General features: G+C 33.9%; 1 protein-coding gene across 26 annotated transcripts in view; it reads right to left on the bottom strand.

Moving 5' to 3' along the window:
• LOC126808607 (protein scribble homolog) overlaps window positions 1-14,686 on the bottom strand; it is a 71,358-nt gene extending 56,672 nt beyond the window's left edge. For 15 of the 26 annotated variants that reach the window (XM_056103099.1, XM_050533433.2, XM_050533452.2 and 12 more), the window contains exons 1-3: window positions 14,316-14,686; window positions 14,091-14,208; window positions 250-328 (exon numbers count right to left, since the gene is read on the bottom strand). In XM_056103099.1, the coding sequence (XP_055959074.1) occupies window positions 250-328; window positions 14,091-14,208; window positions 14,316-14,477 (359 nt within the window). In that variant the 5' untranslated portion in view covers window positions 14,478-14,686. The remainder of the gene's footprint in view (window positions 1-249; window positions 329-14,090; window positions 14,209-14,315) is intronic. The other 11 variants (XM_050533435.2, XM_050533436.2, XM_050533439.2 and 8 more) reach the window with 1 other exon arrangement.
• Between the last annotated feature and the right edge of the window lie 334 nt (window positions 14,687-15,020).

Consider the following 15,020-nt stretch of genomic DNA (forward strand, 5'->3'; position numbering starts at 1 on the left):
TTGAGCATGCACTCGTCATCACTTTTTGAATGAAACCGCCGTTTCATGTATGATATAACAGTTTGTATTAACTAGATACATGTATATCTGACTTAGTAATGTCTGAACAGTGAACTTTCACTAACGTTACACTCTCCAGGCTTAAAAACATCAGAATTTTTTATACAAGTGTCTATATCATGGTCGTCAAGCGTCAGTTATAGTCTTAAAAAATAAACTGCACATTACTAAACCTTTAAAAGTTCTTACCTTGTTAAAGGATTACTGCTAAAATCCAAAACCTGTAAATTTTTACAAAACTTGATATTTTCTGGAATTTCACCAATTTCTGGAATTAATAAACATTGATAATGTAGCCTTATGACTATTATCTATAAAGAAGAGCATGTGTTGAAATACATGAAACAGATCGTTACATATGTACATTTATTTTATCTTTTGAATGGTAAATGTTACGTGATTTTATTGGATAATGTGTGACCCTCCCTAAAAACACTAACCATGTACGTAGGCTGAATATTCTACATCATACATGTACATGTATATAACATGTATTTTCTTTACTAGTTTAACAAGCCTGGAAATAAGGCACATAGCTCAGATATTGATTGTCAGGCACAATCTCACAGGTCACAGATTTGTCTTTGTTTCTATGTTATATTGATATTATTTTCATCTCTAGCACAAAGTTAAAAATACAACTTCAGTATTAGTGCCTGACATTTTGTTATGTGCATTTACAGAACGCTACTGGAGAGAGAGAGAGAGGGAAATGGGGTTCAACGTCCACTCGACACAAACAAGGTCATTTTGGGACTAACATATGGTTTAATTTTATTTCAATAATTTGCTTGCGCGTAGGGGTCTTTGGCAGTGAGAGGCAACCGGAGAACCCAGAGAAAACCCACGAGGTTGGACAGGCGACACTACTCCTTGTCACGTACAACCGGGGAATCAAAACCACGCCAGTTGACTGAATGACAGACCTTATAATACAGCGCGCACGTGCTAACCATTCGGCTATCCAACCCCCACTGAACACTACTGGAGTTTGGATTTCAAATCGGCGAACATGGCGAAAAAACTCTACAATTTGCAGGGGATCCTTAGCAAATTCCTAGCAATCGCTAGTGTTCCAAATCTTGATGGATCATGGTGGATCGCTTGCATGCCGATATTGTCTTAATTCTAGCGTGTTTAAGAACAAGCGGATGCCATGCAAGATACGCCCACATTTTGCAAGAGATGGAAGAAAACAAGCTATAAAAAATACAGCAGTTTTTCGTACAATTAGGGGACATAATCCAGGAAGTTATGGTCTGATATGCGCAAACATCAAAAGGAATCAAAATCTCTGGAACATAAACATATGTTTTAAGTTTCATCAAAATCAGATAAAAATTCTGACCTCTAGAGGGTCCACAACCTTGTAATACATACTTTTAGGGCCTACACTATTTGCTATAGGAGCGGCTGTTTTGTCGGGCAGTGCTGGTCTGATTTTCACAAAATTTGATCTCAACTGTCATTAGGTTATAACACTGATATATTTAAACATTTTCTAAAATCGGATAAAAATTGTGACCTCTAGAGGGTCCACAAACTAAAAACTAGATTTTTTGTACAATCAGGGGCCATAATCAAGTTACAATCTGATATGTGTGAATATCCTTTGGGATACCTTTACACTACTTGTGTTCAAGGAGCGGCCATTTTGTCGGGTAGTTTCGGTCCGATTTTTACCAAATTCGAACTCAATCATCACCAGTGTGTAACAGTGATATATTTAAATGGTTTTCAAAATCAGATAAAAATTGTGACCAAAAAATGGTTCAGAAGTTAAAATCGTGCTTTTTTCGTACAATCTGGGGCCATAATCCAGGTACTTACAGTCCGATATAAACCTACATTTCAAGTTTCATCTAAATCAGATAAAAATTGTGACCTGTAGAGTGTCCAAAAGCTAAAAACATGATTTTTCAAACAATCAGGGGCCATAATCCATGAAGTTACGGACTGATACATGCCAATATCGAAAGGAACTGAGGTCTTTGGGATTTTTTCGCAAAAAATTGAGGACAGACAGGGCAATGTCAATATACGTCCACATGAAAATGTGGGCGTATATAAATATACTTTATTTAAGTTGAATACATATGTATGTTAATTTTGCGTGACGAAGCGAGGATCAAACTAATATGGTCTACGATAAATTTGAAGACTTCTACAATAGCAATGCTGCAGTGAAAATATGTGCATGTACATATACATGTATAATGAACAAGCCAGTTTGAATACAAACCCAATGATTTGTTAATTAATCTCACCGTTAATCTATATCGGTTTGGAGTTTTTTATCTTGTCTAATAGTCATGATGAATCATGGAGATAAAGATTACACAATGTACAAATGCTACATGTATACTTCTAATAAGTAGCACAATGTATAACAATAAATCATTTTTTGTATTATTACACTAATATTACATGCATGTTCATATTAAAACAGTGAATGTAAGAACTAGACTATAAATAAATAAAGATGTAAAGGAATGTTAAGAGAAGAGATTTGTGTGTGTTTAAGTAGACATTCTTACTTAAGTACATGTACGTCATTCACCTACCAACAAACATTCTTCTTCTTTTAATAAGAAAAAAAGCAATGAAATGAAATGGGGTTTAACGGTCGTTGTGTTTCGCACCAACTGGGTTAATGAAAACAGTAAGGAAAAAGTACATGTTGGAGTTTACATGTAGCAGGTTGTATGCAACAGGGGGCAGTCTGCATATACATTTTTACATTCTTTTATATTTAACATGGATTATTTTATTATAAAATATTCTTTGAGTCACCAAACAAAACACCTTGTTGATTGATTGACATTGGAGTAAGAAGAATATGTACGGTACATGTAAATCTATCTTATTTAGTTGTAATGCAGAAAAAACACACTCCGTTCGATTCTCCAACATTTAAATTAAGAATAAATTATAGGCTTCAAGAAAAATTGTTTTCAAAGAGCTCTGATGATCCCCTAATCTTTCGAATGCACATCATACACTATCAGTTTTTTTAATTCTAGAAATTTCCATAAATATCTATGTAGTGTTAAATGTTTAAGATTATAGTTATAAATATTTATAAATATAAACCTTAAGACGATTCATGGGAAACAAAATTCAAGAAATACTTTTGTTTATATGGAAATGAAATAAAATGGTGTATAACATCCCACTATTTTGTTCCATTTTGGTTAATGAAGACAGTTTGTATGAAATATGTATCTTGAATAAATATACAGGCTTCTCAAATTTAGAGAAACATACATGTAGTACAGGTATATGTACATAATAATAATAGACTTTTTAGAGGATCATAAAATCAAGATATGAAAATTAATATTATAAACTAAAAGATATTGCCAGGTACATGTAGTAAAATGTATGTCATGTGTGAAATGTTGGTACAACAAGCGACATACATGTAATATAGTAACATACAGGTACTGTATAACTAAATTCATTACTTCCAGGCCGACATTTAACTACTACATGTACATGAATACTACCATCTCAATGCTGCTATCGGTATTATTTCATTTATAACATTCCTGTAAGTTCATCAAAGTGTACATTTTTTTAAAAATCATATTGTGTACAGTTCTGATAAAACTCATGCATATTCCTTTCATCCATGAACATGTTCATGTACATGTAGGTAGGCCACCCTACAAGAATTACAGGAATACTGATCTAGAGTGATCTACTTATATGAATGTAAAATCAATTATACCTACATTTAATGAAAGTGATCATTTCTTGAGAAAAAACTTAATGATTTTTCATATAGAGTTTTTGCTTCTTAGACTCAGAGGTGGTGCCTGGCACCGTGGTGACAAGGAAAGTATGCTCAGTCATTCAGATGGGATGGAAAACAGACGTCCCTTCCCATACACCTTCTCTAGGAAAAGAACCCAATATGCAGTAGGAATTCAAAGATGAGTACTTGGAAGGACAGTTGTTTTGGCAAAATTCTCCTCCCTCACATCCCACAAATAACCACTGAAATGAAATCGAGCCTCAGGTCAACAAAAGTATTTTGTTGACAAGACTTTAAACCCCATTCTACATGAACATTGTACATGTATCAACGGCCCTAATTCTATATAAAACAGAACACCTTAATAATGTACCACGGTCAGTGGTAAGGTCAATACTACATGTACGTCTAATGTAATGTTGGACAGCTATCTTTGACCAGCTAATGATCCACACCACTCAATCTGGTCAGTGTCCTTACTAATGGTCTAGTCACCAGTGTGAATTTGATCTGGTGTGGTCAATGGTCAGTGGAGACTGATTAATGTAATTTATAGTTTTAATACTCTCTCTCTATCTTATCACTTAGTCTTTATACTACTATTACTCCTCACATACTCCTAGTGTTAGTATCTTTGTTCACCAGTTATCGTGAAATATTGAAAGCCAACTACATGTCATCTAAGAATGTGCTAAAAATGTTGGTCTATTAAATGGGTTTATTTTATCTATGATTGGAGGCCTCTCCTTTACGCCCGTATCTCATTTTCTCTTTCAATCATGTGCATAAGATTAAATTCAAAACAACTCTCCCAAAAGATCTAATAAAACTTCAGCGCTGGCTAAAATAATATCCATTAACTATGTCACATTTTAAAAAAAATTGCATTTTTTTTATTTTTGAAGCACATGTACAATTTCAGAGAACAAATGGATATCATTGCATTGAGAATAGATTTTATAGTCATTGGGCAATTACAGATGAAGTGCTTCATGGTTGTGCCAGGGTCTTCTAATAGCCTCATATCTTTACCCTGTCTGTGAAAGAGCAACAGTGTATAATTTCTAGTCATATAATGGTATCTTCAGGACAAATACAACTGTATCTTTTTAAATTTCAACAAATGAGAACATAAATGAATTTGTACCAGGTAGTACATTCATTCTTAAAACATGTACATGTATTTTTCTCCCACTGCTGAAGACCCCTGAATGAATCCCGATCCCAACACCCGGTTATGTCCTTCAAGAAAGGGACATTTATAATTGAATGATACTGGTACCATTTGTAAATTGAATACTTGGCAAGTAAGATTATACACCACTGCCATGCAAAGTGCATCTCCAGACAAACACCAAGTCACAGAATTTAGTTATTTAGCCACTCGACACAAACTAAGTCATTTCAGGACTTATAAATGGTTCAATTTTATTTCAATAATTCGCTTGCGCATTGGGGTCTTTTAATTCATTGTGCGCATATTTAAATTACATCCACTGAACGTACATGTACAGTATATAATTTCAGTGTACAAAATGTATTCATGAGTTGAGTGGATGACCTCTTCAGATTCATGTAGGCCTACATGTACATGGAATTGAAAAAACAAACAGTACCAAGTACATGGAGGTTACATGTATGTATCAAAGTCACATGTACCCTAGTTATACTAAAAAAATTGAAAATATTCAACGATGTACACGTAGGCCTTCAATGCAAGCAATTACCAGATAAGTAATTACTAGAAGTTTAAATGCAAAGTGCAAGCATTGGCCCCATAAAAATTAATCAACTTTTAAAAAAACCTTTTTTAAGTGCTTGGTAGCCTACAATTTATTTACATCAATCATTACCAAGAGTCTTGATAATTTAGTCTACACTCACTAATGGCATGGAGCACAATCAGTTTTATAATACTTCATCCTGTTATGTGGGATGATCTTGTCTACTACATGTACATGTAGAGTCTGTCTTTGTCTCAAGAGGACAGAGACTGAATAATAAAGTTAATTACTTCAGGTTATTAGATAAAACAAAACCCATTCTACAGGCTAGCAATTTTTGATAAGTGTAGATGTACCGCTCCCCGGGGCAATTGAGTGAAATATTCAAGGAGAATAATTAGAAATAAAGCACTTAAAGGGGCAGTGTAAGATATCTTTAATAATATCCACTGTGTATCATTGTTTGATTTGTAATTAATAATGCTGCAAAAATGGCCAATTTAATTACATGTACATCGAAAGCTGAATAATGATCAAATAAGGTCTCCTTGGCAATAGAAACGGCGGGAAGTGTTAGAACTAGTGAGTATTGTGAGATGATAGCAGACAAAATGTCTTGAACATGTGAAAACAAAATGGCGGGTGAGAAACTTTGTAAATAACGTGATATACATGTATAGTCAAGCAGTAGTAAGATGTTTTATTTTAATCCCTTCAAGTGCCTGTGGTTTGTAGCATTTTTTAACTAGTTGCAATTAAATGAAATGGGGTTTAACAACCTACTGTTCTGCTCCGAACTGGGCTAATGAAGATGGGCATACACCATACAGTGTGCTATGAGGGAAATTTTGCCCGGACAGCGGCACTACAGCCTACTGTTATATCAAATTCCAACTGTCAAGGGATTTTTTACGTGCATGCCAATGTGTACACAGGACCTCAGCCTTTCGTCCCATCTGAACGACTAGACACCTGTCCTTGTTAGGCCCTCCATCCTGCATCACTGACACGGGAGAACCACGTTGGAAGATCTGGATAAACTTTCTCAGCCAATGCAGGGATCGAACACCCGACCTCCAGGCTAGCGAGTCAACGTCTTACCTACTTAGCCACCGTGGTCCGCTACACTAGTTGCAAAGACTGGAAGTGGTTGGTTTTTATAAATTAATAACAATATTGCTTCTTTAAAGGGACACTGTCAAATTCGGTGACCTTGATATACATCCACATTTCACTATTGGAATCAGGCTCTACAATTCGTCATGTACCTATATCCATGTATGTGTTTGTAATGAGGCCCCTGTGCATAACACTATGACTATACACAAGGAATTCCATTGTAAAACAAAAACAGTCATAGTACATGTACTAGGAAATGTAAGAGTATAAAACAATTTGAACTTGAATGTTTGAAATTACAGTAGACACATAAATCTACATTGTAAATGACATTTTCTAATTACAAATGGACACTTGTAAATAAAACTGCAAATCAATAAAATTCTTCAAATTGCTCTTCAAATTTCAGGTTCACTGCATGCTGGAAAAAATAATTTGTACTACAATGTATGTTTTATTCATCTGTGAGACTTTATTTCACATTTTCCAAGCAGATGCATGTACATGTATATCAGCGACGTTTCTCTTGCTTTGAATTTACATGTTTAAATGTATGTTAAGTCACACTGCTTCATTTTTGTTGAGCAATCTAGCAGTGGTATTATCTTATCAATGTTTTTACCCATAGCTAAGACCACCCTAACTACTGTACATGTACATAGTGTATGATTTATCTTCAATCAGCATTCTCAATAGAGATAAAATCTACATGTTGCCTTCCATGTTCGACAATCATAATAAATGTATTAGGATTTGTTTTTAATTCATCCTATTTGACGGCGAAAAGGTCAATAACTGGTTCTGGTTTTAAATCTAATAAAAATCAGAACTGAAAGGTGTCATTGAAAACATGTCTGGAAATACAACAGCAACCTGTCACTGACAAATTCAGGCACAATCGAGCATAATCTCTTTGGTGACTTGTCATTAAGTCTTGTAGTTTTGTCAGGAACACATCCTTTGGTGTCTTGTAGCTTTGTCAGGAATAGATTTATCTACTTTCTGTGCTTTCAATGTAATTTTAACACATGTCCTCACATTATTTTTAAATGTTCAGTGAATAGTAAGCTATTACCAAGAACTGTCAACATGTCCAATAATTAATTTAAGAGTTATCACCCTAGATCACTTTGAAAAGTCTTGTGCATGCTCCAGATGGTTAAGTTATCTTTTAGCGGATTTAACAAGCAATTAGATAAAACTTCAAATCAAATCAATGGATCTCAACAGGATTCTTAATTGAAAACAATCTTCTTGTGTAGATTGAAAGCAAAGAAGCATACCTGTAATTTGATGGTGGATATTCTTTCAACCAATTAAATCTTGTTGAACTAGGGTCCTGAGTACATTCTTGTTTCAAATAACATTCAATATTTATTGTTGCACCTCTGTATATGCTACATGTTAGGGTGACCCATGTACTCACAGAAATACAGTCCACCGCTGATAGTTCTAGACTACCACTGAAGCGTGCACATTCGCCGTGCCGAGACCAACTTTCTGACAGTATGATACTATAAATAGCCATGGCACGTGCAATTCTCTACAAATCTATCAACTATTACAGCCGTAAAAAATTTATTGTTGACGATTTTGAATAGCAGTTAAATTAAGCTTCTTGGTTATTACAGCAGATTTAGAAATTACGTTCGTTTCATTTTTTAAATCGCTGGTACCGTTAAGAGCGGCATCTTTTGGTTTAGTACAAATAATATCTCTGAATCACTCGGGTTAGGCAGGAACATGATACTAGCAGTAGTTTCATTTTACTTTTACAAGCTTCTTAAAACGATTGTTGAGCTACCTAACGTGCTTATTTCTAAATTCAATTTCTCGTTCTAGCTTTCTGTTACGTTTCGTAAAAAAGTAGTCTTGATTATCCCGACCTGTCAATCAGACGTAGAATGGTCGATAGACTGGTTAAGCGAGACTAATTTCAAAACAAGGGCACGTAACCTATCTTTTACTCAAAAGTGTCTGGATGTTATGGACGACTCTTGGAACCAGTTTTCAGTCTATTATTTATACATGATTAATGGTCATAGCTTATTAAGTACAACATGATCGTTTATTTAGTGACTATAATTGTGTGAAACTGATTTGAGGCTTGACATATATATAAATATTGTAGCGTAATTGTCGAGATATATGGAGATATTTATTTATGGTGGGTCACCCTATACATGTACATGTATACTGACATGTCAAAGTTCAATTCCAAAATCGCTAAACATGTACATAATATGTACATGTAATTTATTAATTACTCTGTCAATAATTTATTAACGATCAAAAATGATCTGACAACTGAATATTTTCATCTTTATTCATCGGCATGCCTGGAAATGACAATTTTAGTTGTATACACTGTACCGGACAAAATGCCAGACATACTGATCTAGACATGTACATTACATGTATAATGTACATTAAGTACATGTACCTGGTATTTAAAAACACAGAAATATCACAAATTTATGTGTGCCAGACAAAATGGAAGGCACCAGAGGAATTGTGTATGACAAAGCCTGAATTTGTGCCTTACAATACATGTATGTTTGACAGTGTATTATTTCCAGACTAAAATCATCAATTTACTTACAAGTCAAGGTATAGACATAAACAGGGTACAAATGTAGCTTGAAGACCCTTCAATGTTGAAGACAGGACCGTGTCATGTGACATAACACTTTATACATGTACATTGTACATGTACATGTAGAATCTCAATCAATTCAACAAAAAGTTTAAATGTGCGATCTTATTCTATTGAGAAAAGAACCTGAGAATATATTTACTACCAATCAGCCTATTCAGATGCTTTCTATTTAATATCTCTGGTTTAAATATTATTTATGTGAATCTATAATATAACAAATTACAAATCAAATGTAAAGTCTAAAGTATTAATTTAAGTTTTATTTCTTTACTGTTCAACATGTACATACATGTACGTACATGTACATCAATGTGACATAATTTCGTTGTAAACTACATGTAGATTACAATGTGATGTAAAAATCAGGGAAAACTGGATGAAGCAAAAGAAGAAAATATCTATATTGATTGATGTACAATGTATGTAAGCTTAGATGTACATGTATCAATTGAAATTTAAGCCGACCCCAGACATTAAGTTTATACAAATTTTTGACCATTTCAAAAACTTATTAATTCTGAAAAACATTTCTGAATCATACAACCTTTGTATTTTCAAAAGTCTTATCTATTTTAGAGTTGACTTAATTACTCAAGATTATCTTTTTATACCAACATATGGTATGTACATCTAATGTAAGCTTTGTACATGTATGTGTCCATTAGTTGGGTGAGGGCCATGAAATGCGTATAATTAATTTCATTGATTGTTTGTAAATATCTTCAGTCTTACTCATGTATATTGGTCAGCTAATTAATGATGTATACGGTACAATAAAATACAAATATATATATATACATGTAGACCTGGCCTAGAGGTAAATTTATCATTAATAATATTGATAATGATTAATGGTGAATAAACAGTAATTACGGTATATACCCAGTCAACAGCAAAAAATTCAAGCTTTACAAATATGTGTAACAGACAGTACTATAAATTCCACAATTAAAATGAACAATGGGATACAGAAATTCAACTACACTCTCACAATTTATTTTCTACATGTAACATTGTATGAAATAACAGTGGCAGAAATGTCTTATGACATTCCATTTTCTGCCATCTTTTAAATTGTTAGTTAAAGATTAACTGTTAAACCAAATAAATTTAATCAAAAATGTAAACAAAAATATATCGTGCTTTCAGGAGAATTTGGGAATTGGTTTATGTTATGAAAATTTAACCATATCAATGGATATGGTAACAAAAGTACCATTACATGTTGATGTTCTCACAGTACATAATATATTATAAATAAGTTTTTCTAATTACATTTGTATAATTAAAATTATTTGAAATGAGGTTTAATTTAACGTCCTACTAGTAGCCTACTGTTATGTTCTGACTGGGATAATGAAGAAGGACCTACACCTAACAGTGTGCTACATGTACATGTATGAGTATGAGGGAAATTCTTGCCCGGGCATGGGCATTACGACCTACTCTTAGTTTTACATGTCATGTATACATGTACATGTACAAATGTACATGTATGTAATTTCAACTCCCAAGGGTTCTTTGTTGTGCACACCAATGTCTAAATGGGAACTCAGTTTTTCGGGGAAAAGTCTCAATGAACCTTCTCGACCAACACCAGGATAGAACATGGGACCTCCAACTAAGCGAGTCAATGTCTTACTCATTGAGCCACAGAAGCTCACAATTACATTTGATACATGTACCTCATCACCTAAATATGTACATGTATGTAACATTGCAGTGAGTTGAGCTTACACACAATGATTTTTATGCTGTTATTAAATATGTACATGTAGTTGCATACTGTAATTACATGGAAATAGTACATGTAATTCCTGATCAGTGTTCACTATAATCAATGAAATGTTCAAGTTTAATGGCACTTCAGCTCCAACCGGGCTATATTGTGCCAAACATACATGTCCATGGTGATTTATTCGAGACAGACTACATCATATCACAAAAAAAAGACAGTGTTTGGTAGTAAATTATATTTATACATGTATCCAAAGATTAAATTTATTAAATAATTTATCATTTTTAAAACTACATGTATGGTACATGTAGGCCCTATCTATCAATTTATCATACATATGTACACTGAACTCTATATATAATGTTTTGAAAAATCACACTGTAGTCTGTATTATGTACATGCATAGTGTACGTTCGAATTTTATATCGTACAATTTGCTGACTTCATAGATTATTACATGTGCATGTAACACAAACCGTACATCAGTACTTGAAGCACAATAAAACTGTATGCGCTATTTTACTGACATTTCGCCTAATAGTTTGGATGCAGCTATGACGGGTGTGGCACCAGACAGGGTAAGCTTACTCTTCCGGACACCTGTTACCACTGTTTGTCGTGTATTTTGTACACGAGGAGCAGTCCATTTGCTGATTACACTATTTTGCTTGAATACACTATTTTGCCCACAACATTTTTTAGGACTTCGAATTCTGTCTTATGGTTTGGATTGTTCGTACTTGGTTTTATTTTATTTATGTACATGTACCGACTGTCACTGTCAGACATGTAAAATTACACACATATGTACAAGTGCAATGACAAGTATATTAGGAAACAATGTCAGAATTCTTAAACATATGTATTTCATATTTATTTATTCCTCTGACATTCCTACATGTATATACAATGTATTATAATATTTAAAGAATTGACTTATTTTACACATTTAGTTTAAATTTTCCATTCTGGCTTAATGGGTTGGTAGTGGACACAAATTCAATTTACATGTACGTGTACATAAGTATCTCAATGCTGGGATTTACATGTAAACTTCCATTACAACTGTTTATAAAATGTAAAAATTTCAATAAAGACAGATTATCATTTTTGACTTCAAATTCTGACTATACTCATTCAAATAATGAAGACAGGTTAGTATTTTCGACTTAAAAGCTGACTATACATATATATACATGTACATGTAGTCATCAAAAGGCCAACAATGGCACTACAGAGGAACATCAAATTTTAACAGGATACAATACAGTATACCACTGTACGGTACCCAATTAATTTAATTGGTCATTTAAACAGCCAAACAAAATTCAAAATGGCTCGAATAATATTTGTTATTCACCATCATCAACCTATTCCCAATGATATTTATTTATTTACATAAATTTAACATAGAGCAATGTCTACAAATAGCTTTGAAGAAAAGAAAAAGATATCCATTAACTTTAACATAGAGAACTTCTCTCTCCTCTGTCTTCAATTTTCAATACCAATTAAACCTTTTAATTTATGATTAAGTTATCAACAAAAGTTCAGCTCATAGTACATAATCAGTAATTGCTTAGTAGTGTGAGGTACTTATAGAGATTAACCATTCAATAGATTAATTAGTACTTAACTCCATCCTTTGAAAATCCACATGCAATTTTCTGGGTTGATTAGTTGAAAACCTGTTGTTATTTTTATCAAATGAATAATAAAGTCAGTAGATCTATGTATTTTTATTAAAGAAAAATTCAGGTTTTGTAAAATGTATTGTTTTTGTAATATTAAAGGAGCTAAATCGCTAATATTTTGGACCTAGAAATTGACACAAATGGGTCGCAATGCATACAATAATGAAATATGAATGTATATAAATTGGTTTACATTCAACCGTTTGTTTTAACTGTAATTTCTAATCAGTTAATATGCCAGTCTCAATCGAATGGCAATCTCTAGTGTCTGGTTATTCCAGTCTATGCCAATAGCATTTATTGTGCATGCTCTCCAGATAAGAATATAGCGTCACCGTTTGACATGACTTGTGGAATATGCCTAGCCTCATTTTTCGAATCCCTTATTACAAATAGCGCTGAAACGCATTATGGTACACGATATCAGAAGGCCATCTTTTCCCAGTAAGATCACAACATCAATGTTGATTTAAACCGACAAATAATTCGTGTTTTCAATGTCGAAGATTTTGGACGATATTGAGTACGAGACTTAGCTACTTTAATATATATTGGCCGTTTTGGCCAAATTATGGCTGTTATGATCACATCATGGCCATTATGACCAAAGGTAATTTTGGCCGTTAAGGTTTAAGACTGTTATGACTATATCCTTCTAACTGTACAGGGACATACAATGTAAGGCACATGATGTCAAAGACATTGTCAGGTATGTGTGCATACCCTCTATTTTCAAAATATCAGGTCCTGGTTCATTAGTGACTTCTATTTTGCCAGGAACAACTTTTTCTGGTGTAGTGTTAAATAAAAATTTTGAACAAATTCTCCAATCATTTTAAACATTAATACCGGTATAAGAAAATTAATTTCATTCAAAATGTGTATTGTGATGAGGCATCCTCAATATACATCTCTCATAGTGTATATTAGTAATATATACAGGTCACACATACAGTCATTGTAGCCAAACCCATTTTATATGTCATACTCATAGATTTTAAACTGAAAATATAAGTCAGATACATGTAATAAACACGGGCACTTGTTTATTTCCATCGTGACAGTCCGACTATACTATAGTGTTCATCTATCTATTTCAATTCAGATCAGACAAGCCAGGATTAGTAATCCATGGCTTCGGTAATTGTATTCGGGAAACCTCTTCTACGGTCAAAACATATGATCCGACATTCTATCACTTTCATAAGGTACACGCCCATTTTCTATCATCACACACTTCGCTTCCCATCCAACATGGCCGCCTTCGTGTCCCGAATCGGAAGTTGGGACAGACAGCAAATAAAACGTAAATAAACACCCAAAACTTTTAACTTACCATTCTTACTGACGTCCAGCTCCATAAGGTTGATGAAGACTCCCACATCGGGTGGAATTCGGCCGATTTCATTGTCGCTCAGTCCAATTTTCTTCAGCTGAACGAGACGAAAAAATCCCTGCGAAAAGAAAAAACAGACCGGTCCGTAATAAAATCGTCTGTGTTTACCATCCAAATATGGTGTTTGATAAGACAAAATATTGTGCATTGACGAATGATACTCACCCTTGGAAGATCTCTGATTTGGTTGGAATCGAGTAAAAGTTCTTCCAGACTTCTGGCGTAGCGTAAAACATCGTCTGGAATGGTTGTCAGTCCGAAATGTCGTCGATCTATGTATTCAACTTGCCGATTACAGGCACGAAATAAAGGTATGCACTTCAACATGTTGCGGACTTTAAACAGCTATTCCGCTAGATCACAACATTCAACAATTAATCCGTCATACTTCCTCACTGGGAAAATCATAAAAACAAGTAAATAAACAAATAAAAACTAGGGCAGCCTTGAAGTTCTTAACTCGACCCCGTCTCACAATATTCGAATGCAAGGATATACACAGCGTGACGTCACAGATAGTCCAGCATGCCTTACGAGCAGGTACGTGAAATTCTTCCGCTAGGTGGCACGCTACAGGTCATCGCAGTTATTTGGGGTCACATCACGTGCGAGGTATCTACCTAAACTTGAAACCGTTAAATGACCCCTCTGCGTGGTTAGATAAATTTAACCGCTATTAACGCATGGACGTAACACATTCTCTCTAGCGATTACTTAATCTTTCGCACGCGCTATTATAAGGTTTATTGAAGTTACCAAATCTGTGTACTAATAATACATACAAGCTCGTGAAATTAACCTACATAAAAGTATGAAATATCAACTGTAGTATTTAAGATGTGTGCTATTTATAGTAACATATATACAGAC

The sequence above is a fragment of the Patella vulgata genome, chromosome 1 (assembly GCF_932274485.2).
Source record: "Patella vulgata chromosome 1, xgPatVulg1.2, whole genome shotgun sequence".
Taxonomy (NCBI): Eukaryota; Metazoa; Mollusca; class Gastropoda; family Patellidae; genus Patella; species Patella vulgata.